Here is a 25,146-nt window from a genome sequence, read left to right as displayed (position 1 = left end):
TGCCACTGCCACTGCCCGTTGATCTGATCCTGGCTATGGTAATGTTCATGCTACCTCTTTCTGCCCAGTCCACTCCCTCAATACTTTCTACTCTGAAGATGGCAGAATGAGGGCAGGAATCATTACTCTCTGCTCCTGACCTCACTCCAATTTGGCTACAATATGCTCCTCAAATGGCCACAGTGTGACTTTGTCCCTTTTTGTACCCCTCCAAAAATAGCCTTTTTGTACTCCTCCAAATAGCCAATTCTCCCCCTCCAAAAAAAAAAAAAAAAAAAGGCTGTCAACAGGGTGGAGAAGTTAGAAAGTGCATTTCAGCTCGACATCAGTTTTGATGGATTTATAAGATTTGCTTGGATCTGCTTGTAGAATATCAATGAGAGCCACGTTATACATCCTGACCATCTCTGGAAGTGGTAGCGCGGTGGAGGAGGAACTTTTTTTTTCTTTTTTTTTTACTAGGGTTGGGCAAGAATTTCATTCCATTTCTTTTTAATAGGAATTTACCAAAATTTGCCAGTTTCTTCATAAATGGGACAGGAAAAACTAGAGATTTTTTTTTAAAAAAATAAGTGTGGGAGTAAGTGAAATGGACAGATTTGTCCATCACTAGTTTTTACTTGGAGAACTTTAACCCATAAACTGAACTCTCCGAGGATGTAGCTGTACAGGGCCGGCCCTAGCATAAGGCAGAGTGAGGCAACCACTCAGGGGGCAAGTGCCTGGGGGTACAGCTGGAGTACAGATCTGTGTGTGCCATGCAACACACCTTGTGCCCCCTGGGCTAGCCTGCCATCACGTGCAGTGAAGGATGTTGTCCCATCAGCAGGGTTGGCGTGAGCACCAACTGCTAGTCCATTTGGCTTCTACATAGATCATAGAATCATAGAATAGTAGGGTTGGAAGGGGCCTACAAGGCCATCGAGTCCAACCCCCTGCTCAATGCAGGAATCCAAGTCAGAGCATCCCTGACAAATGGCTGTCCGGCCTCGTCTTGAAGGCCTCCAGTGTGGGAGAGCCCACCACCTCCCCAGGTAATCGGTTCCATTGTCGTATTGCTCTTACAGTCAGGAAGTTTTTCCTGATGTTCAGCCGGAATCTGGCTTCCTGTAACTTGAGCCCATTATTCCGTGTCCTGCACTCTGGGATGATCAAGAAGAGATCCTGGCCTTCTTCTCTATGACAACCTTTCAAGTACTTGAAGAGTGCTATCCTATCTCCCCTCAGTCTTCTCTTCTCAAGGCTAAACATGCCCAGTTCTTTCAGTCTCTCTTCATAGGGCTTTGTTTCCAGTCCCCTGATCATCTTTGTTGCCCTCCTCTGAACCCTCTCCAGTTTGTCTGCATCCTTCTTAAAGTGTAGTGCCCAGAACTGGACACAGTACTCCAAATGAGGCCTAACCAGTGCTGAGTAGAGGGGAACTAGTACTTCCCGGGATTTGGAAGCTATGCTTCTATTAATGCAGTCCAAAAGAGCATTTGCCTTTTTTGCAGCCACATCACATGGTTGGCTCATATTCAGCTTGTGATCGACAACAATTCCAAGATCCTTCTCGCTTGTAGTGTGGTTGAGCCACGTATCCCCCATCTTGTAACTGTGCATTTGGTTTCTTTTTCCTAGGTGCAGAACTTGGCATTTATCCCTATTTAATGTCATTCTGTTGTTTTCTGCCCAGCGCTCCAGTCTATCCAGATCACTTCGAATTTTTTTTCTGTCTTCCAAAGTATTAGCTATCCCGCCCAATTTTGTGTCATCTGCAAATGTGATCAGCATTCCCTGCACCTCCTCCTCCAAGTCATTAATACAAATGTTGAAGAGCACTGGGCCCAGGACTGAGCCCTGCGGTACCCCACTCGTTACCTCTCCCCAGCTTGAGAAGGTCCCATTGATAAGCACTCTTTGAGTCCGATTCTGTAGCCAACTGTGGATCCACCGGATCGTTGTTTCATCTAGCCCACTTCGAGCTAGTTTGCTCATCAGGATATCACGGGGCACTTTGTCGAAAGCTTTGCTGAAGTCGAGGTATATGATGTCTACAGCATTCCCACGGTCCACAAGGGAGGTTACTTGATCAAAAAATGAGATCAGATTTGTCTGGCAGGACTTGTTTTTGACAAATCCATGTTGGCTTCGAGTCATCACGGCATTGTTGTCAAGGTGCTTCCAGATGGATTGCTTTATGATCTGCTCCAGAATTTTCCCAGGGATTGATGTCAGACTGACTGGTCTGTAGTTCCCAGGTTCCTCCTTTTTACCCAACATGTGGGACAGGTGTGTTGTCATCTTGTTCTTTGCCTCAGACAACAAGATATCTTGGCCCAGTCCTGCATCTCTGGCTTCCATGATTGCCCTGTGACTCTGGCTTCCATGATTCGTCTTAAAATGTGCTGCTGGGATCACTGGAACTGCCGCTAAGAATCAGCAGCTGTATTTCCTCTTTCTCTTCGCATGGCATAGGGTAGGGGTGTTGAACTTCAGGCCCGTGGGCTGAATCTGGCCTCCCTGGGGCCTCACTCTGGCCCTGCTCCTGACCACTGGTCATTTGTTGGTTTCCTGGTTTATGTGTAGTTGTTTTCCCATTCTAAAAAGTTGAAATTCTTCCCCTAAGGTTTAGCTACTGGCAGCAAAAGCTTCAAGCTAAAATGTGCTGGTGTTTGGGGTATTTTGGCCTTTTGTCTTCAGCCCTGCCCACCACTGGTATGCCCCCCCCAGCATCTCCAAAATTGAATTTGGGCCTTGGGCTGAAAGAGATCCGACACTTCTGGTGTAGGGGAAGTGTGACATGTTTGTGCCTCTTGCATGACCAGCTCTTGTATCACTCGGAGCAGCATTGAAAACAGTTCCTTTTTTTTTTTTTTTAAGAGTTATGCAAATGCTCTCACCTGAGCTGTACCCTGTCTTAAACCAAGCGAAGCTGCAACATCCAAAAGCGTTAAGCAAAATGGGAAGCAATGCTGCAGCATTGGGCATTTCGGCTAGTTCAAGGGCAGGGATACAAGCCGGCATAAAGGGTGCTGCCAACGTACCAGCAAACTTGCCCCTGCTCTGAAGTCCAGCCGAAAACAGTTTGCTGCCTGAAGCCAAGGAACTGGAAAGATGAATCTTATTTCAACACTGGCAACAGGATAGCATCCTCCACTGCAACTGAGAGCAGCAGCCCAGTTTAGGGCTTGTAAGATGCACCTGGTTCTGTCCCCCAATGGCAGGGAATGGCTGGGGGGCTCAGGAGAAACAGCTGAGGAGCTGCCACTCCCCCACCCATCATCTGCTGCCCAAGGCAAGTGCCTCACTCTGCCTAATGGTAGAGCTGGCCCTGCTCAAGCTGACTGCTTTTTTATGATGCCAGGTGATCCCTCCATCCATCTCTCTCTCTCTCTCTCTCTCTCTCACTCACACAGACACACACACACACACACACATGCACATGCACACTTTCAAGAAGAAATGTCCTGAGAAGAATATTTGGCTTAGCTCAAGCATAATTGTCCCAAACCACTAACAAAAGAATAAGCAGGTTTAGTTGGCTGCCTTTAGTTTTAAGGAGCTCAGCTACTTAAAAGTGCTCCCTTGCCACAGTGTGACATGGTATCCCATAATAACCTTCCGACACGGAAAAGAGCGAGCTTGGTGGTTGTGCGACAATTTCTTCCTTCTCTCTCTTTCTTACTGTGGTGGCTGCTTAGAATCCTTCTGCAAATTCATGGAGGGTAAGGCACTGAATGGCTACTAGGGTGTTTCTACGTTAAGCAAAAAAAAAAAAAACCCCGCAAGAATCCACTTCCTTTCCAGAGCTTCCTGCTTTCAGTTTCTTTGTGGGATTAGGAAGGGCTCCTTTCCACTGCAGACATGTGGTTTGAATGGAGGGAGTGCCTCCCTCCCTCCCCGTAGCTTAACTTCTGCTGTACTCTTTTCTCGCAGCCCCCAGGAAACCTCTGACTCACTTCTGAGTAGACATAAAATGTAAGATTGTGCCATAAGTCTGCAACCCTTGGCACACTTACGTTGGAGTAAACCCCATTGACCTCAATGGGACTTACTTCTGAGTAGACATAAGATCGCCCTGTAAGTCTGCAACTTGGGAGTAAGCCCCATTGAACTTAATGGGTTGCTCTGAATCAACAGAGGACGTTGCTTCTGAGCTTGGTGGGGTGGGGGATCAGATGTGTCTCCCTTTGTTGCAGGGAGGCATTTTACCCTCTTCTCCCTCCATCTGAGAAATGTGCTCCAGCATTTACATGGCAGACACCTGGGAATCGAGGAAAGTCTTTCCTCAGCAAGACTTGAGCGATTCTTGCCCTTGCGCCTGACAAATATGCCCCTGCAAGCCCCGCTCCTATCCTCAATGCCTTCGTCATCCTGACGGTGCGCGCCCCCAGCAACTGAAAACAAATGGCCACAGCAGGCAGACAGAGCGGTTTCTTCCACTATTGGGGAATTTCATGGGGAAGTCATGCTGCTCCTGTTCTGTGGGCTGGAAAAAATACCACATTTATTGCGTTTGGGAAAAACACGGGATAGACTGGGTGAAATTGCGGGAGACACCCTGGAGGGTAACGGCATCATCTAAAGAGCCCGCAATCTTCCATGCCAGAGCCATCTCAATAGCAGGATAAAAGCTCCGTGTGATGAACCCCCCAGTCCTGATGGCTCTATGCTCCCTCCAGTATCAGAGACAGTAGGCCTATGCACACCAGTTGCTGGGGAACCTGGGCAGGAGGGTGCTGTTGCACTCATGTCCTGCTTGGGGGATTCCCACAGGCAGCTGGTTGGCTGCTGCATGAACAGAATGCTGGACTAGATGGACCCTTGGTCTGATCCAGCAGGGCTGTTCTTATGTTCTTAACTTCTGCCTGAGAACATGTGAAGCTGTACCTCTGTGGGACGAAGGGTGCCTCAGTGGTGGAGCACATGCTTTGGAAGACAGAATGTCCCAGGCTGATGCGCTCTCAGGCTGGTTAGTACCCTACATAAACTGAAAGTTCACCCCACTTTGGGGGGGGGTGTCTTGTGAGTTGCTTGGTCAGTTTGTGTTGGGTGCTGGCTAGGTCAAAGGCACTGGAAGAGCTCAGACTTCCAAGTTTCTAGTCCTAAATTGCAAGGCGTTTGATGTTGGGAGGGGGGAATAAAATGGGCACGTGTACTCATTTATTCCACAGAGGGTCCCAACATTTGGAGGTGCGCCAAATAAACTGGGCAGAATTCAAAAGTGCTGGTCATGACCTATAAAGCCCTATACAGCTTGGGACCAGGTTACCTGAAAGACCGCCTTCTCCCACATGAGCCTACCCTTCTCTCGAGACTGCTACCTTCAGAGGCATGTTTGGTGGCATGTCAAGAGAGGGCCTTCTGGGTGGCCACTCCCAGGTTGTAGAACTCCCTGCCAAGAGAGGCTAGATTGCTTCCTCCCAGCTGTCCTTTCACCAGCGGGCAAAGACCTTTTTATTCAAGCAAGCTTTTGGCATGTAAGCGGGTCAGTTGGGTTGGATGCTGTTTTTATTCTGTTTTTATTCTGTTATGGTTGTGTTTTTACTTGTTGCAATGCATTTGTTTTAGTATTGTTTTCATCAGGTTTTATTTATGATTGCAAGCCATCATGAGTGTCCTTTTGTTTGGCAGCAATGTGGAGTACAAATCAAATCAAATAAATCAGTGCAACTGAAGAATATGTTTTTAAAAGGAGCTAAGAACATCTTTCTTTTGGAGAGTAAGACTCTGTTTCCCCCTGATTTGCTACTCCATTCATTTTTCCATGATCCCCATCCCTGCCCTCAAGGATGGAACATAAAGCAGGGCCCCAGGAGACTCCAGCCCCTGATAGGGGCGCAAAGAAATTCTGAAGGGGGTGTCAGGAATGATGACCCATATGTGGCTGCCCCACCATGTGGCGAACCACTGGCAGCTTCTCTGAAGTACCTTTAGGCCTTGGCCTGAGTGCGCCCACCCAGGCTGCTCATCACATCCTTCTAGGCAGGAAGAAGTATAAAAGGACTTCCTGTTCTAGCTGAGCTTTATTTGAACCACAAGCCCTTCCTGAGCTCTGTCGTATTCTTGTATCATTATTCCTTGGCCCAAACCTTTGGCTTGATCCTTGACCCTGCTTCTGGGCTCATCCTCTGAAGACCTTACTTGCTCTTTGGTCCTGGCTGCTGGTGGATCCCACAGCTTCTGGGTCCTGGCTCACCCCACACTTCTGCAGAACCTTCTATTGGCTTGGACTGGAACACAACCAGCATCACGGCGGAACCTGAACCAAAGGCTGAACCAAAAAGCTGTAGTGGTTTCCCTAGCTGGCTTAAAGCGAGCATCCTGAAATGAGATGCCTCCTGATTTAACTTGGTCCTTTCCAAAACGGCACAGCTCATACTGGGCACAAAGCATGTCTTTGCATTCAGATCCCAGGAAGGCTTTGACTGAAGCTCCATTCACAGGTTGTAATTTTATGCCCTTCTGGGTTTGGAAGAAGTTGGATGTGCTGACAAACGGCAACAAAGAGTTGGACTGTGCTCTCTCTCCCCCCACCCCCACCCCGGGTAGACAAAACTAGCATCCTGCTGTGAGTCTCTTCTGAAATCCTGTTCTCATTGCACTTTAAGCAGGAGGGAGACCCTTGTCCCAATAAGCCTATCCTTGACAGTGCAAAAGCAATTCATACATACATATAGATAGATATAATCAATAATGCTATATAAATAGATGAATTGCTAGCTCTGGAAGGGAAACCAAGGGTCACAATCCTGCTCACTGCTGCAACAACTACCAATGGGCGAGCTTCCCATGCTCAGATTCAGATAGGATGGTTTCTTCCAAACCAATTTCCCAATTCTGGGGGAAGTAGCTTGGCTTCTTCTAAGGCAGCAAGGGCAGCAGGTGTGGTGTCTCAAATCAGGGCCTCCTGCAGCCATTCTCTGGCATCTTGTCTCCTGTGCCTCCAGGATGCCTTCTCTGGCATCTTGTCTCCTGTGCCTCCAGCACTCTGGTCCTGCAGCAAGCTAGGCAGCCTTTGGGGAACCTACAGTGACTTCTCTGCTGAATTCCTTTCTGGCTTGGATGAGACCATCTGAGCTAGAGAAGAACTCTGCGGTTGGGGTTGTAATCCTCACCTGTGTAGGTCAAGACACTCTCTAAGCTTCAATACTGGGCTGGATACTGTCAACTGGGGCTGTGCTGATTTGGCAGATGGCAATAATTGGGACCCATCGAGTGATTTCCCCTTCTGAACAGGAGGGTGGGGTCCTGCTTTCCATAGCTTCTCTACCATAATAAAATGTTCCAGTTATTTCTTTCATACCTTTACCATATATCTTCTATCATGGACAAGAATAAAAATGGACCGACCAAGTTGCCTGCTTTTTTTAATATAATATAATCCACTGGTACAGAACACTACTGGGGGCCAAATTGCCCTCTGTGAGCCAGATGATGGCAGTGGTCATGGCCACACCCACCGATGGCATAGCCCCACCCCCAACCCATTTCACCTTTCTCTATGCTGGGAGAGGCATAGAGTTCCATGTGTCTCTCAGCAAGAAGAAAGGGACTTGGACAGTGTGAGAGAAGCAGTGGTGCACAAAGCCACTTGGCCAGCCCTGGGAAGATTGGCCACTTCTCCCAGTACACTGCTCCCTATCCCAGTTGTTCCAGGGAACTTCATGCAGGGGAATCCCCACTGTTATCTCCAATCTGAGATTGGAGATAACAGTGGAAATTCCTCCAAGGGGGGGGGGTTGGACCAAGCGCCACCTCCTGCAGGATTCCAAGGAGCCTCTACGGGCCAGATGCAGAACCTGTGTCGGCCAAATTAGATCTATGGGCCGGAAGTTCCTCATCCCTGATATAAAAAACACAACAATAAACATAGGAATTAATAAAAGCCCGTGATGATAATAAAAGACATCTCACCCAAAGAAAAAAGAAAAACTAAAACCAAAAACAATTGCAGTCAAAACCATCAGCAATCCTATTATTTTTATTTTTATTTTTATTTTTATTTTTATTTTTATTTTTATTTTTATTTTTATTTTTTTTTATTTATATATATATATATATATATATATATATATATATATATATATATTCTCTCTCCATGATAGAACTCAAGTTGGCATATATGGTAATTCCCAAAGAGTCTCCCATCCAAGAATTGACCAGGCCAGGGTCTACTTAACTTCAGCAGGGTAGTCACATCGTGTCCCATGAAGCCATGCTCTCAAAACTTACAGTACTTGTTCTTTACATGGGGAGGCTTCCTGTGACGAAGTCTGCAAGCCCCTGTTTGATATCCACAAACTGTCATTCCATTCCAACTATTCTGTAGCAACGTTCCACTGCAGTTTGGTTGTCTTGTTAAACAGCTTCTCCGTTGTTCTCGAAGTCCCGACGGCTTAATGAAATCCTCTTAGCCTTAGTAATGATTGTTGGGGACCCACCTTAACGAATTCTTTATCTGTCCCGGTGCATTTTTTGACTCTTCAAATAAATTGTCCATGGTTCTCCATCTCCCCTAGTCATTATCTAATCACGTTATGCGTATTTAGTGCTTTTAATCTCTGCTCACAAAGCCAGCCCTTTTAGCTCCCCATTGGTTAATTTGGTTGCTCTTTTTTCTTGGATTCCTTTTAATTTTAATATAGATTGCCTCCTATTAGCATAATGTATGTAAACCCTAACCCCCAAACCCCCGTCTTCCAAGGAACTAAAAAACGGGCTTTGGATTCATGACATAGATTTTTCTTTACTTAGTTCATATAATGGCCCTCTTGCCAGAGATATGAAATAAGTATTTTGTCCCCTAAGGGTGGAATGATACCGTATGCAAAATCCTCCTCTTCGCCAGGCACCACTGATTTTAATAATATTTTACAGCCCTCAAATCTTCCCATCATCCTTTTTTTGAAGCTGATATATTTTTACAACTATGTTGCCTTTCTCTTTCCTGTAGCATGGCTCATGTTATCCCAGTCTGCGATCCTACAATCCCTTATGCTCTCTACCATGCCTGCATGGCTCCAGTATCAGTAAGTATCTTGTAAGATGTCTTGTGCTAATGAGGGTAGACCACATAGGCCACTTCTCAAGAAGATAAGGTCTCACTGTGAGCCAAAGTGGCAAAGTGAGGGGGGGAGAGAGAGAGAGAGAGAGAGAGAGAGGAGACATTGCTAATTTGTATATGAGGCCTTGCATCGTTAACTTCACTTGCATGTGAGGTCCATAAAACTGGCAAACTACACTGAAATATTATGCTAACTAATTTGATAGCATTGTTGTAAACATGTTCCTTGATTATGCAAAATCTCTCTCTCTCTCTCTCTCTCTCTCTCCATGATGGTATAGAATAGGGCACTGATTCAAGAATATAAGAGCCCTAATGGATCTGACCAAAGGTCTGTCCAGTCCAGCTAGAGATGGGTGAATTTCTCAAGCTCAGTTTTGCTCAGGTTCTCATTTTTCCAGTGCTAAGTTTATTCCATCCTGATTCTACATCACACTGTGATAGAGACAGAGATAGAGATTGATTTAGCCCACTTGAAAAATTTTACGCATTTCTGTATGCATTTTTTTAAAATCTGCATTTTTGTATCTATTTTCACCCATTGAATAAAATGTTCAATGTTCAACTCCGTTCCTCCCCCCTGGAATCCTGGCCGGCCGGCTCTGCTCCGCAGCGATTCTGCGGAGCCGCCGGCCGGCTCCGCCACCAGCCGGACATCCGGGCGCTGGCTAGCAGGGATGCAAATGGTGGCAGCCATAGCCGCCACCGTTTGCGTCCCTGCAGTCAGCTGTGATAGGCTACGTAAATGTTTACGTAGCCTATCACGTCTGATTTAAAACAAAAAACAAAAACGCGCGTACACAAATGGCGGTGCCCATGGGCGCCGCCATTTGCATTCCTGATTTTGGCACGTCTTAGTCTACGTAAACATTTACGTAGACTAAGACGGTGAAAATAAGGGGAACGCAAATAGCGTAGACGCTACGCTATTTGCGTTCCCCTTATTTTCGCCGTCTTAGTCTACGTAAATGCTTACCTAGACTAAGACATGCCAAAATAAGGAACGCAAATGGCGGCGCCCATGGGCGCCGCCATTTGCATACGTGCGGTTTTGTTTTTTGTTTTTAAATCAGCCGTGATAGGCTACGTAAATCTTTACGTAGCCTATCACGGTGTTTTTTTAAAATCTAGCCGTGATAGGCTACGTAAATCTTTACGTAGCCTATCACTTTTTTTGTTTTTGTTTTTGTTTTACCTGGAAATGGCAGTGGTGGCAGCCGGTCAAAAGACCGGCCGCCACAGCTGCCAAACCGCCACCACAGCCACCGCCGCCAGGAAGATCCGCCTAAGGTAAGTCCTGTCCCAGGGGGGGCAGGGGGCCGTTCCGCCACCGATTTCGGTGGGCCAAATGCATTGGCATTCGGCCTCCCCGAGATCCATGGCGGAACTTTTGTACATCCCTCACACACACACACACACACACACACACACAGCTCATTCAGCAGCCATATCCTGGTGAGCCATTATACACTTCAAGGCAAGATGGAGCTGTGAAAACATTAGTTAGTTAGTTAGTTAGTTAGTTAGTTAGTTAGTTAGTTAGTTAACTGTTTGAATATCACTTGATACCCTAAGATCCCTAAACGGCTTACAGAATTGCTTATGATATGTGTCCATGATTGATTATAGATATTCTTTTCCCGTAGCTGGCCATATTGCTGGTTCTGTCTCTGCTGGTGAAACGGAAGAAACTCTATAAACATTGTTGGGATGGAGCACCTGGACTGCTGAGGTACCACTTGGAGTACATTACCTGAATTCAGCTTAGGCATGGAGAGCCAGTCGAGTGTTTGCTGTCTAAGATTTGTAACTTTTTAAAAATTTGCTATGTTGCTAGTCCTTAAGGTGAAAAGGTATGTGAACCATTTATCTGGCAACATTTCCAAAGATAGAGGCAGGTCTAAGCAGTGTTTTCATTGGCCAGGGTGGAGGATGCTTTGGTGCCCTACATAGTACATTGCCTCAACTAGTAGGCGGAGATCCCCATTCTGGGGGAAGGGGGTATCGATGGGCCGCCCAACAACAGCTACCTTTCTAGATGCTCCCTCAAAGTGGGGCCACCACCATGATCTTGTACCACTGAACATAGGAAAGTGGCTAGTGCGCGTTTGATGATCCTCACTGATAAGTGTCCATGCGTTTTGTTGTGCTTGCTTGAAGGTTCTGTCCGCCTAATATTTCCTGCTAGTGTAAGCCAGGTCCTGCTTTGTATCCTAGTCAGCATCCCAGGAGGGATGACCTGGGGAAATGGGCATGCCAAAAACATGATGAATACCCCACTGATCCAACAGTTATTTGCTGGGTCAGCAAATTGCACTCTCTATATTGCTATCTCTGTGGTTTGGAAGACTAAATTCTTGCACACAGATGGGCCAGAAGGCACCACAGCTCAGGGGTGGAGTGTATGTTTTGCATGCAGAAGATCTAGGGTTCAGTCCTTGGGATCTTCAGTTGCAGGTGATGGTAAAGGCTCTTCTCTGCCTATGACCCTGGAGAACCACTACCAATCAGAGTAGATCGCTCTGGCAAGATCAGGATTAAATACCCTGATAGTTTCCAGATGCTTGTGACTACAACTCAGAGAACCAGTGTGGTATAGTGGTTAGAGTGTTGGACTGGGAGTCTGGAGATCCAGGTTCTAATTCCCACTCACTCATGAAGTTCACTGGGTGACCTTGGGCCAGTCACTGACTCTCAGCCTAATCCGCCTTGGGTTCCTTGGATGAAAAACACATATAAAAATGTATATATTTGTAATAATGTAAATGTGTTGGACTACAGCTCCCAGCATGCCCCAGATACCTGGCGATTGTGAGAGTTGTAGTCCAACATATTTGGAAGGCACCAGATTGGGGAAGTCTATGTTAGACAGAGGAGCAAGCTGCCTCCAGAGAGCCAGTTTGATGTAGTGATCAGAGTGTTGGACTGGGACTCAGGGGATACAGGTTCTAGTCCCCACTCAGCCATGAAGCTTTCTGGGTGGCTTTGGGCCAGTCACTGACTCTCAGTCTAATCGACCTCACAGAGTTGTTCTGAGGATAAAATGGAAAAGAGGAGGACAATCTAAGGTGCCTTGGATTCTTTGCAAGAGGGAAAAAGGGTGGGACATAAATGTAATAAATAAAAGACATACTGGCACAGCCAACGCACACTGTGTGTTACTTCACATACTCCAGGAATGAAGGTCTGGCTGAAATGGAGCCAGTTTCATCAAATTCTTAGAGAGCAATCCAGTGGTCCCCAATCAGCGTCTGGAGGGCCATAGGATAGCTCATATTCCCGGATTCGAGGTCAGAAACAGCACTCCAACCTTGGGCCCAGGAGTCCGAGCTCCCCTCCCCCTCCCCCCTCAGAGCCAGCACCAGACTGGGACTCGGGATCCAGGTTCTAGTCCGCACTCAGCCATGAAGCTCACTGGGTGACTTTGGCCAGTCACTGCCTCTTAGCCTAACCTACATCACAAGATTGTTGTGACGATAAAACAGAGGAGGAGGGTCATGTATGGCACCTTGGGTTCCTTGCAAGAGTCAAGAAGGCAGGATATAAATGTAATAATAAATAAACTCTCCATGGGCCCCAGCCAGCATGGCCAATGGTCATGGATGATGGGAGTTGTTATTCAAAATATCTCAGGGGCACCAGGTTGCCTACACCTGTGGGCTAGATCACAAACAGTGTGACCTAGTACTGAAAAAGGTTAAATTTCCATTGTCAATCAGGTGTTTTGCATGTGCAAATAATACAGATTAAAAACTAGCACTATGCCAAAATATGTCCCACAATTTCCTGAATTTTTCTTCCCCCATGGAAGTGCCTTCCATTTTTCTGCCTCATTCCCATGGTGCTTTAGGATTTCTTTTGCATTTCTTTTTTGCTGGTATTTTTGAGGTTGCCATATTGTTGCAAGGTCTCCAAGGGTGTTGTGTGTTGTGGTTTCCTTTCTGCTACACATCTCTTCAGTGCTCTGCAGCCTTCCTGGCTGCCCACACTTCCTGAAGTGAAAAAGCCCCATGACATCTTCCCTTTGGCTTGAATCAAGGTGCAGGAAGCCAAGGATGCTGCAGACTACTGGAGAGATGATTGTCCAGTGAAAGACAGGACGGACAAGACAGTCTCTCTCTCTCTCTCTCTCTCACTCACACACACTCTCTCTCTCTCTCTCTCTCTCTCTCTCACACACACACACACACACACACACACCTCTCAGCCACCTTGTAACTCAGGTAAGCATATGAGAATTTCACCAAAACTGTCTTCTTCTTTGAAACAAAAAGTGAAAGCAATTTATTTTCTATCAAACTGAATGAGAATGATCAAAAACAATGTGGAATACATATTTGGCACAGCACCATTAAAAACCTTTCTGCAGAGGCATGCCACTGGTGGGCACAGGTACTTTTTCCTTTTTTCATTCCAGTCTTTCTGCTTCCCTGCTTGCTGCAGCCCTGTGCATTTCTTAGAAGAAGACGGAAGCAAGGGACTGGCCGTAGCTGTGTTTGGCATCCTCTTCTCCTCGTTATGTGTGCTGGTTCTGGATAATGATCCTCTGCCCTTCATCTCCAACTCCTCAAAACAGAACAGAGGTAATGCTAGGGGTTGCATACATGGGTATAGGAGAAGGCCCATGTACACTGCTGTAGGAGTACTCCATTATGGTGCATGTACCACCAGCCACTTCGAAGACATTCATGGGTTCCAAATGGGCACTCCATGCAGGGGTCCTCAACCTTTTTGGGTCAGTGGGCACATTTGTAATTTTGAAAGAATATTGTGGGTACTCTCACAAAATGGCTGCCATGGGGGATTTGCCTATTCATAGAATGGCTGCCATAGTGGGCATGGCCAATCACAAAACACTCATTTCCCACAAGGCAAATGGTGAGATGAGAAGAAAAGGAACTTGCCAAAGAATCTAAGTACAAGGCAGAGGTGAGGATCTGAGCTCCAAAACACAAAACCACTCTTTTGAACCCAGATAAAGATGGTGCTGGAGGGCAGCACTTCATTGTGCAGCATCCCAGTTTAAAAAATAATAATTAAAAAAGAAACAAGAGAAGTGTCCGCAGGCACATTGGAGCCCATCAGCACCATGGTGCAGACCCAGAGGAATGAGATGTGAGGCATGTAGAAGGATCCTGCTGGATCAGATCCAAGGTCTATCTAGCGAAACATCCTTCTTCTCACAGTGGCCAACTAGAGGCCTCCAAGAAGCCCACAAGCAGGACATGAAGGGAATAGCCCTTGGCCATGCCCACTATGGCAACCTTTTATGAATAAACTTCTTTCCATGGTGGGCATGGTCCTTCCCTGCTGCCCCATTCCACCAGTAACTGGTATTACACATAGGTTGGCTGCCATTGAATATGGAGATTCAATTCTTAGGTCTCCTGGTTAAGAGCTGTGAACGTTTCCAATCCTTCACAAGAACATTAGAATTGTCTTGCTGGATGTAGAAGATTGAAAGGAACATCTACCATTCATAGGCTGACAGCGGCCCACATACATTTAGTATATGGGTTAATGTTTCAAGGATTGGGTAGACACCATAATTCCCAGGCAGGTTTATACATCAACACCTCTACAAGTCAGTTGCCACCAATGAGTTCTCTTGCATGGAGAAGGTTGATGGACGCAGCACCCTTAGCAGACAGTTCTCGGAGTCCCACCACTGACCTTGCCCTGCATGCTGTCGGCATGGTCCAGATCACTGAATGGCTGCTTGTCCAGTACTGCTTAGGCTCTTAACCTTTCCTTTCTCTTCCCCTTGACCTCCCTCTCTCTAGAGTACTGGAAGATCATGGCTTTGTTCTATTATCCTGCCTTCTACTATCCATTAATTGCATGTGCCTCAGTCCGACACCGAACTGGATACTTCCTTGGCTGCTTGCTGTCCTGGTGCCACTGCGTGGTCCATCTCTGGCAGAAGGTGGAATGCCCTCAATCGCCCAAGGTAAAGGCAAATGATGATGCACATTGTTGGAGGAACCGTGGCTCAGTGGTAGAGGCCCTGCTTTGCATGCAGAAAGTCCTAGGTTCAATTCCCAGCATTTCCAGGAAGGGCTAGGAAAGAATCCTGCCTGAAACCCCGAACTGCTGCTGCCAGTCAATGTTGACAATACTGGGCTACATCATGGACGAGTGGTCTAACTCAGTAAAAGGCAGCTTCTTATGTTCCTATAGAAGACTGTGACAGCTTCTCCTGTTTGACATGAGCTGCTTAAAAATGGCGGCAGGGAAGTTTGGATGGAAGTGGGAGAGAATGGACAAGGGGCTTCTGGCTTCTACTCCCATTATACATGATGCTTAGGTAGGCCTGTGATTATGCAAAAAAAAAACCCAACCCTTAGCCTGGCTTTATAGACCTCAAGACTCAACCCCTGCAAGCTTGCTGTCAGGGAACACTCTTTTGCCAATTGTTTTATCAATAAGCAATGGTTCTTTTTGGATATCCAGAGGTAATGACCACACCAATGGGTGAAGGAAAGAAGTTTATTTTGCTAGAATAGGCCAATAAAGGAGGAAAAAGCCAGACAATACATTCAAAGCATAAATAATTCATTCCTTCAGTCACCGGGAACCCTGTACTCTTATCTTAAGGTCAGCAAATCAGATAAGAGCGGTGAGGAACAGCTCCAAAGGCCCCCAGAGAGGTTCCCGATCTCAAACCTCCCTCTGAGATCTATATACGCTTTGTGGGCTCTTTCTTCTCCCCGTTCCAAACCGCATCTCAAAGGGAAGATGGACAGCGGCAGCATCTGGCTGCTGTCAGCCACCTCCACCCCCTGGGTCTCAAAGCTGGGAGAAAGAACCAACCTCAACCATTGGCAGGCAGCCCAGGCAGATGATGATAACAAACAGCGACCGACCTTGGGTCATCTTCGCTACAGATAAGCCCTACGTGTTTTCCCAGGCAAACGTCTAAAGCTAGCAGGTGGGGAAAGGCGTGCAATTGGGGCGGCATAATACAACAGACCCACTAGGCCTGGACAAGAAATACAGGCACAGCCGTAAGCGAGGCTCTCGTGTGCATTTGAGGCATGGGAGAGAACAACTGTGATGTGCCACTTGCTCCTTGATATGCAATAGTCTTCCTCATTTCCACTACAAACACACCATGACAACAAGGAAGGGGCTAACTGGGAACCAGGATCCCAAGGGAGGATGAGATGAGGACCCCTCCTGCTGTCTTCTGCTCTGGATTCATTTGCTGTCTGTGCTCTGGGTAAATCTGGTCCCTTGAACATCCTGTCCTCGTGGTGTAGGATAAAGCTCCAAATGTCCAGAAGCTTAAAGCACAATACAATGTTTTTTGTTTCATTTTTTGCACAAAAGAAACTTGATGGAGCCACTTACAACTGTGTAACAGAGAACAAAGCCTTGTTTACAATGACTCCTGTAAATGAATCAGTCTAGTTCTTTAGCTATGGATGAATCAGTGTTTCTGGTTTGTGTCAGTTGAGTCGGTTTTGTATGTATTAAATCATAAGTCTGTTCCATCTGTTTCCATCCAATTTCTGCATCATTCTGCAATATTGTTTAAAAAAAAAACCACACCAAAATTCACACATATTTTCATACACAGCTTTCCACAGGTATCCATCTTTGGCATGCACCTTTGAGCTGCAAATTGCGGCGCAGAATTTGAAGAAGCATGTAACCCAAAGGATAACTGTGTTCCAAGCCACATGTTAGTCCAAGAAGTGCAAATTAGGTTGGTTCCCTTCAAAATAAATTCACACACACACACACACTTCTGTGTGCCTCCAAAGGCACAAGGTAAGATGAACCAACTGTCCCACCACCACCACCAGTCTGCCTCCAAGTCCCTGGGGATTTGGGGAAGGGATTGTCAGGGGAAAATTGTCAGCTAAAAGCTGTGATGGAGACTCTTACTGCTTTGGTCTGACTCCTAAAAAAGCCCAGGGCAGAGAAAGCACCTTTTTCTGAGCCTCTTCCTGTGAACCTTTCTTGGCCAACATGAAATGAGATCCCTCTGAGTTCTCCACAATACACAAAGAACTCTGGCAAGGCAAGGTGTCTCTCTTGCTTTGCATTCATCCACAAATGTGGTCTCCATGAAGAGAATCCTGATCACCCACAGCAGTCACATTTTTACGAGTCTTGTATGGAGAAGCATTGTGAGCTGTAGTGAGATGATGAACGGAATGCAATTTATGTCAATGGTCCTGTGTGGTTTTGTTTTTACCAAATGTCCTCCTTTATTTTAATTCTTATCTTCTCCTCCCAGATTTATAGGTACTATTCCCTGCTTTCATATCTCCCCATCATTTTGTGCCTTGTGGTTTTGAGCCTTTGGTATCCATCACAGCTTGTCAGGAGCCTCAGACAGAAGGAGAAGATGGCTGGTGACGAGGTAATGCATCTCAGCATCGTTAGGTCAAGCTAAAGGGTTGATGCACCGACAGTGCCTGTAGGAGACGGTACAGTGCAACACTCTTCATTTTCCCAATTGGTCCAATAAAACTGGTATTCTAAGGGTGCATTCCTATCTGCATGCCCATCAGCCTCCGAACGTGGAGGCTGATGGGCATCCTATGCAGAGCAGGAGGAGTGCGGAGGCAATCTTCACCTCTGTGCTCCTCCTGTTCTGCATTTTTGCTAGATGGGCTTTTGTGCCTGTCTAGCTCGGGCTCTGTGGAGCTGGAGGGAAGGAGGCTGGGGAGGGCAACTCAGACTCCTGGGTCCAAGGCCAAAGTGCTGTCTCTGACCTTGAATCCAGGAATTTGAGCTATCCTATGGCTCCCCAGACATTGTCAGGGGGGATAGGGTTGCTCTCTAAGAATACGACGCGACCAGCTCCATTTCAGCCAGACCTTCATTCCTGGAGCATGTGAAGTAATGTGCAGTGTGCGTTGGCTGTGCCACTATGTCTTTTATTTATTATATGCATGTCCCACCTTTTTTCCTCTTGCAAGGGAACCCAAGGCAGCTTACATCATCCTGCTCTTTTCCATTTTATCCTCACAACAACCCTGTGAGGTAGATTAGGCTGAAAGTCAGTGACTGGCCCAAAGTCACCCAGTGAGCTTCATTGGCCTGAGTGGGGGCTCAAACTCAGATCTCCTGAGTCCCAGCCCAATGCTCTTAACCCAGAAATCTCCAAGAGTGTGTACATCAGGGAATATGGAAGACTGTTCCAGTACAAAATTTATCTGTGTAATAACCTCCACCCTACCCCCAAAAAACCAACTACTGGACATTGCCAAAACATACGTTTAAAGGAAGCGTTACCTGTATTGCACCGCCAGCCATTAGCTGAATTAGACAGTTATGAAAGAGACATTACCATGTCCAATAGACACAAAGCAAACTTTTTTGCTGAATAAGATGTGGCTTAGGATCCATACACGCAACAGATGCCAAAGTGGTGATCCACTGATCAGACATTTTGTGGCAGTGCCCACAGCAGTTTCTCAAATTCCCAAATGTGCCCAGGGGTCCAGAAAGGTTGGGGACCCCTGACCTAACCACTACCCCACACTGCTCTCATCACCACACTAGATAAGCACAGCAGATCGCACATTCTGAGACTGCGGGCTGAGCTTCCAGAGCAGGAGGTGGGAGCCCCAGCTGGGGGAGACATCTTTTGTTGTAGCCATTGTTGTTACCGGCCCTGCTCCTGCACCGTTAAGAGACTGAACCTGGGACTTGGTGTAGGGAAAACAGGCGCTCTGTCACTAAACAGTGTCCCTTCCCTCCACTGCAAATGCTAAGTTCCAATGCTAAGCAAACTTAGCAAATGCTAAGTTCCAATCTGCATATTGCTGCTGCATTGCTACATTTGGTGGTTCCACATAGGAACTCTCACAGCTCAAGTTCCTCATGCATCCCTGTCTGTCACAGTCTGTTCCTTTGTCCTCTCCCTTTGCAGTCAGCACACTCAAAGAAACAAGGATTCAGACCAACACGACTTTATTAGTCAATGACTAGCTTCAATACAAATGCAGATTCTAGGAAACTCTGACTGCAACGAAACAGCTCATCCACACATCTACGAATACCAATAGCGGAGACGAAGTGGAAGTTAAAGAAGTTGCCAGCAGTCTGGGCAAGAACTTGGCCAGACTTGCTTGGCATGGATGCCCCTCCCTTAGGGTGGCTCCCTCCTGCATTGGCTTCCACAAGTGGCCAACCTGGTGGAGCGTCTGAGCCCTGCCCCTAACTTTTGCAGCTTCAATCTGCGACGGACCCTAGCATCCTTCAAGTCACGCCCCTCACCCTCCTCCTCCTCTCCCTCTGAAACTTGAGTCCTCATGGTGGAGGAATGGGGGAGCTGTTCAGCCTTGGCCATCTGTGTGTCAAGGTCTTGGGAAGAAAGTCTCTCTATATCTGGGCTCACTGGGGAGGGAGCCTCACCCTGTTCTGGCTGTTCCCATTCTGATTCTGAATCTGAGCTGCCAGACATCTCCACATGCTCAGATTCATTCTTGACACTATCTTTACATCAGGGGTGCAGAACCTCAGGTTGCAATCCAGCCCTCCAGGAAGGCCCAGATGGCCACACCCACTTCCCCCTAGCCCCACCTCCTTTCCCCCACCCACCAATCATTTGATGGTTTCCTGGCTTATGTGTGGTTCTTTTCCCCTTGTTCGAAAGGGTTGAAGTGCATCTCCTAAAGTTTAGCTACTGGCAGGGAGAGCCATAAGCCAAGATGGGCTAGTATTTTGGCCCCGCCCCGCCCACCACTGGAATGTGGCCCTCAAGAGCTTCTCCAAAATGGAATGTGGCCCTCAGGCTGAAAGAGGTTCAACACACAAGTGGTTTTTCAAGCTCTGTTACAGTTTCAGCCAGTGGCAGCTGGTGACTCCAGTTCCGGAGGGGGGTGTTCCATTCAGGGTTTTAGTTGCAACCAGCCAAAGTGCTAAAGGTGCTATCCAAGGTGCTGAACCCATTTTGGGGATAAGGTTCAGCTGCTTGGAGAGCACCATTCGAGTTTTGGCTGGTGGTAACTAAAACCCAGGATGGAACCACTGCCCCTCTGGAGCTGGAGTCACCAGCCGCCACTGTTTTCAGCTTGCGTGGGAAGAATGGAGCAAGATGAACATTTGTCCGTGCTCCCCAAGCCACTTGCTCACTGTTACGTGGTTGTGGGGAGGGATGCAGGCAGAGATTCTGAAATGGCAAATGGAGCTGTGATATTAGCACTTGACCATGTGGGCCTTCCTAATGGGGGCCTGTGTTTCCGACTCCCAACTGTTTCCATCGCAAAGCAGGTGCAAATTATACAAGGCATTGTAAATATCAGAAAGATTTTGGACTGAGCACAAATCCTAGTAGACGCTGTATAGAAACGGGGAACGGAACCTGGCCAACTTGGCAGTACTCAAAATGCCAAGGTGACATGCAAGCACGTGCGTTGTTGTTTTTTAAATGTCAGTCAAGGGTATGTGTTCCTCTTGCATGCATCTCCTCTCCATAAAAATATGGATTTGAGTGATCAAGTGTGGAGTCTTCTCTCTCTCTCTCTCTCTCGTCTCTGTCTTTGTTCTCTTCTTTTATGAACTGCTTTAGCATTGACTCAATGGTCAGGCCATGTTTTGAGCTGGTGTAGCAAAATGGACAGTTTATTAGGGGAGGGGTCGTAGCCCAGTGGTAGAGCCCCTGCTTTGCATTCAGCAAGCCCCAGGTTCGATCCCCAGCATCTCCAGGAAGGGCTAGAAAAACTCCTGCCTGAAACCCTGGAGAGCCGCTGCTGCCAGTCAGTGTCGACAATACTGATGGACCAAGGGTCTGACTAAGTCTAAAGCAGCTTCCTATGTTCCCAGTCTGGCCTGGTATATGGCAGCTTCCTATGTTTTTAGATGGAATACGGGCTGTCTGGGTGACTTGGACAGAGAGAAAGGTCATCTCAAAGCTATCTTGAGAGAAAACATATGAAAAAGCTGCACCTGTGTTGAATTCAACCCATGGAAAGACCTGCGTATAGCAGTGCATCCACATCACCTGGGCTCAGATGAATGTGTTAGTTTTGCTTTCTCCCACATTCAATTAAAAAAAACCCTCCAGTTCTTTCCATCCCATTTATGAAGAAATTTGCAGATTTTGGTAAGGTATCATCAAAAACTGAACAAAAATCTCACCCATCTGCACTGGCCTAATTCAATAGGTTCAGCAATTCCCATCACGGAGAGAACCATGTTGTACCTGCCTGGCATAGAATCACAGAATAGTAAGGTTGGAAGGGGCCTACAAGACCATTGAGTCCGACCCCCTGCTCAGTGCAGGAATCCAAGCCAAAGGATCCCTGTCAGGTGGCTGTCCAGCCTCGTCATGAATGCCTCCAGCATGGGAGAGCCCACCACAGCCCTAGGTAATTGGTTCCATTGTCGTATTGCTCTAACAATCAGGACATTTTTCCTGATGTTCAGCCGCAATCTGGCTTCCTGTAACTTGAGCCCATGATTCTGTGTCCTGCACTCTGGGCTGATTGAGAAGCAATCCTGGCCTTCCTCTCGGTGACAACCTTTCAAGTACTTGAAGAGTGCTATCCTATCTCCCCTCAGTCTTCGCTTCTCAAGGCTAAACATGCCCTGTTCCTTCAGTCACTCCTCATAGGGCTGTGTTTCCAGTCCCCTGATCATCTTTGTTGCCCTCCTCTGAACCCTCTCCAGTTTGTCTCCATCCTTAAAGTGTGGTGCCCAGAACCGGACACAGTACTCCAGATGAGACCTAACCAGTGCTGAGTAGAGGGGAACTAGTACTTCAACAGCATGTAGCTGTTAAAGCCGAGGAGTCAATCAGGGGAAAAAAGAGATGGCCACCTTTCTTCAGCACCACAAACATGGCTGAATACACAAAGATTCAAAGCTGGAGTTTTAAAGAGCGAAGCGCTCAAAGCCTTCCACCTGGTTAGGTGCATCTGTCAGTTTTGTTTTCTCCCACAATCATATTTTTTAAAATCTCACATTTTTAATCCTGTTCATAAAAGACAACGTGCATTTTGGTAAGTTCTTTTAAAACAAAAATGAACTGAACAAACTCACCCATACAGACTTGATTGGAACCAAATCCATGGTAGGCTTGGACTAAAATGGCATGGGACAGTGCAATCCTATACCCACTTACCTGGGAGCAAGCCCCACTGGACTCAATGGGACTTATGCCTGAGAAGACACATAGGATTGTGTTGTGAATCTGCCTGTATCTTTTGCAAACTGCCGCTGTAGTCCACTTCTATCAGGAGTATCGACATTTGTTCTGCATTCTCTTCCCCCTCCCCACCCCTCTGGCCACCAAATGGGCTGGGGTCACCTACAGCCAAGGTGTCCTCAACTTGGAGGGGTGTGGGAAAAACAGTTTAGCTTTAATGAAAAAACAATAATCTGCTTTTTTGATGTCCAAATAGAATGCACTTCTTTATTTACATCTTATAAACCCCTTAGCAGTCAGCACAAGAAGATTTGATATTCAGTGTTCCCCATTCAGAGCAGACTGATGTCTTACTGTGTAGCTGTACGGGGGGGGGGGGATCTTTGGCAGCAGAATTGTAATCCCAATGGCTGGCCATGTGATCATCCTTTTTAGAACTCTCTCTTTCTTTTTAACAAACAATTGAAGCACAAATGCCTGGTCCTTAGACACAGGAATCTGCGTGGGGTATTTAGGGCTTAGCCAAATCTGCCTGTTTACACAACTCTGGGATAAGGAGGTACTTTTCTCTCTTTGAGAACAGAATGTTCTTTCTACCCCACTTCAGATGCTCACCCCACTCACCGCTCTCCAGCTGGATCCTGCAACCCTCCTAATGACAATCCCCCTGTAACGCCCTCCTCTCGCACCAGATGCACTTAGGCGTCTGTAGCCATGTAATTAGCACCTCTACAACTGTTCGCATGACTGGCAGGGCAGATGGAAATTATGCAAGAGTTTTTAAATTGAGTGCATGAATCATACGTGCTTTTTTCATTTTCTTTTAAAGCATATTGAGAACGCAGGAGAAACGGTTGGGAGGTCTAGCATCCCAACTGGATCACATCCATTTGGTGCAAGCCATAACTCGGTCACTGCCATACTATAGCTAGTAGATGGTTGGGTTATGGGAAGGTCCTGTAGCTAGTGCCATGCCGGAAATTTCTCCCATATTATTTTTGACCATTCTCAATTTGACAGAAAAGTAATTGCTTTCAAAAAGAAAATTGAAGTGGAAGAAATTCCAGAGAAATTCTCATAGGTTGCATTCAGGGTTCTTGTGTTCCTTTTCTTAGGAAGCTACTGAGGAGTGTGTACAAGTGTCCTGTCTTTCATTGTACAATCATTTCTCTGCACCTGCATTAGAGATTACATGTATCCACAATCACCCCTCAGAAATTTAACATTTGGAAAGTCCTGGGGAAAGTGCTGAACCGCAAAGAATGACAACTAGAGCTGAGCCAAAAATTCTCAGACAATATTTTTCTCAGAAAAATCCTGAGATTTTTCTTTTTCTTTCCCCCCCCCCCGCCTCCCCTGGTGGCCATGCAAAAATCCCCAAACCCCTTAGGAAAAAAAAGAGAGAAGCTCTGCTATGACTCTTGCCAGTGGCGAGCCCTACCTGTGAGAAATGGTTGGAGAATTTCTCCTCCCATTGGAGAAACTCGGTGAAATTCTCCTCCCAATTTCTCTGCCCGCAAATAGAATGGAGAATTTTGAGAGGTCATTTGTGCACAGCTCTAGCTCTAGCTCGGTGGTAGAGCCCCTGCTTTGTGGAAGGTCCCCGTTTGACCCCCAGCATCTCCAGGCAGGGCTAGGAAAGAATCCTACCTGAAACCCTGGAGAGCCATGGCTGCCAGTCAGTGTTGACGATACCGGGCTACATGGACTGTTGGTCTTACTCAGGAGAAGGCATCTTTCAACGTTCCTATCTGGCAGGGTTAACTCCAGGTTTGATGGGCCTAGTTGTCCTCTGTTGGGGCCCGAATGCCAGCTCCAGGGTTTGGAGGGCCCTTGAGCAACACTCTCAATGCCCCCTCCCTCTGTGAGTCTACCTTCTCACTGCCATTGTCACCAGCTGCTATTGCTCCTCATCCAGGCTGCGATGATGAAGAGGAGGAGCAAGTCCAGGAGGCTCTAATCAGTGGGCCCTTGCTGAGGGGTGGGCCCTCAGCAGGTGCCTGGCCATGCCTATCTTCGGCGCTCTGCCGCCGCACACCCACCCCCGCCCCGAGGTGGGCTTACCTGGCAGCCAGCATCAACAGCAGTACTTCAATGAGCCCTGGGTCGCTGCTAGCTCTGGAAGCTGCTGTCATTTTAATTTCCCACAATGCCCCGAAGCAACTCTCCATTAATGGGATTGTGGGAAATTTAAGTGGTGGCTCCAAAGCACCCAGCGGTAATCACAGGGCTGCTGCTGCCTTCACCACCACCTGGTAAGCCAGCTAGAATGCATCGAGAGCCTCTCAAGGATAACTTCCCCTCTACTGGGCATATTTTGATGCGTTGCATCATGGATGACTTTACTGTATTCTGGAGGCTGCTTGCCAATGGAGGACCTTTTTCATTTCTTTTTTCTTTTTTGCCTCAAGCCTAGGATTATTTAGGGATGCTGGAACAGTCAGCTACTGGCCTCTTCCTGCATCCCGTTCTTGCCCACCTCTCTCAGTGCCAGTTCCCACTTAACAACATTCCTTGCTACTGACTGTAGCTTCAGATGATGACTTGTATGTGTCAGTGAGCCATCACAGATGAGCCATCACAGTTGGAAGGTACCTTGGAGGTTATCTAGTCCAACCCCCTGCTCAAGGCATGATGCACAATGAACCTGGGATCCCATGGGAGGAGGGGTTAAAAGGGGGGGAAGACCTCAATTGACTCCAATGGAGACTCTTTTTTTAACCCCACCCCCTGTACAAAGGTGGAATTCCATGGAAAAAATAGTATGGGGGGGGGGAGGTTGAAACCTAGAATGCCATGGTCCCAATCCAAATCAGGGCCATGCTTGCTTACATAAAAGTAGGCAAAACTATTGCATGGCTACACTATGTGCAATTAGCAGAGTGGTTAGTGGCCCTTAGTTGTGTTTTAAGTAGTTTTGTCTTTATACTTTCAATTCTTCTGTTACTTATTTCTAGCTTCTGCTGCTTGTAATCATTTTTTTTAT

The 25,146-nt window shown here is 47.0% G+C and overlaps 1 protein-coding gene across 2 annotated transcripts in view; it reads left to right on the top strand.

The window, feature by feature from the left end:
* Positions 1-25,146, top strand: part of STRA6 (signaling receptor and transporter of retinol STRA6) — a 66,443-nt gene that overhangs the window by 17,034 nt on the left and 24,263 nt on the right. For both annotated transcript variants that reach the window (XM_084816408.1, XM_084816409.1), the window contains exons 3-7: positions 8,939-9,014; positions 10,696-10,781; positions 13,493-13,632; positions 14,833-14,999; positions 17,298-17,423. In XM_084816408.1, the coding sequence (XP_084672534.1) occupies positions 8,939-9,014; positions 10,696-10,781; positions 13,493-13,632; positions 14,833-14,999; positions 17,298-17,423 (595 nt within the window). The remainder of the gene's footprint in view (positions 1-8,938; positions 9,015-10,695; positions 10,782-13,492; positions 13,633-14,832; positions 15,000-17,297; positions 17,424-25,146) is intronic.

This window comes from Heloderma suspectum, chromosome 11 (genome assembly GCF_057233095.1).
Source record: "Heloderma suspectum isolate Gila_16-S chromosome 11, 16-S_ref, whole genome shotgun sequence".
Lineage (NCBI taxonomy): Eukaryota > Metazoa > Chordata > Lepidosauria > Squamata > Helodermatidae > Heloderma > Heloderma suspectum.
Note: the sequence above shows the minus strand (reverse complement) of the source record. Positions and strands in the feature narration are given on the sequence as shown.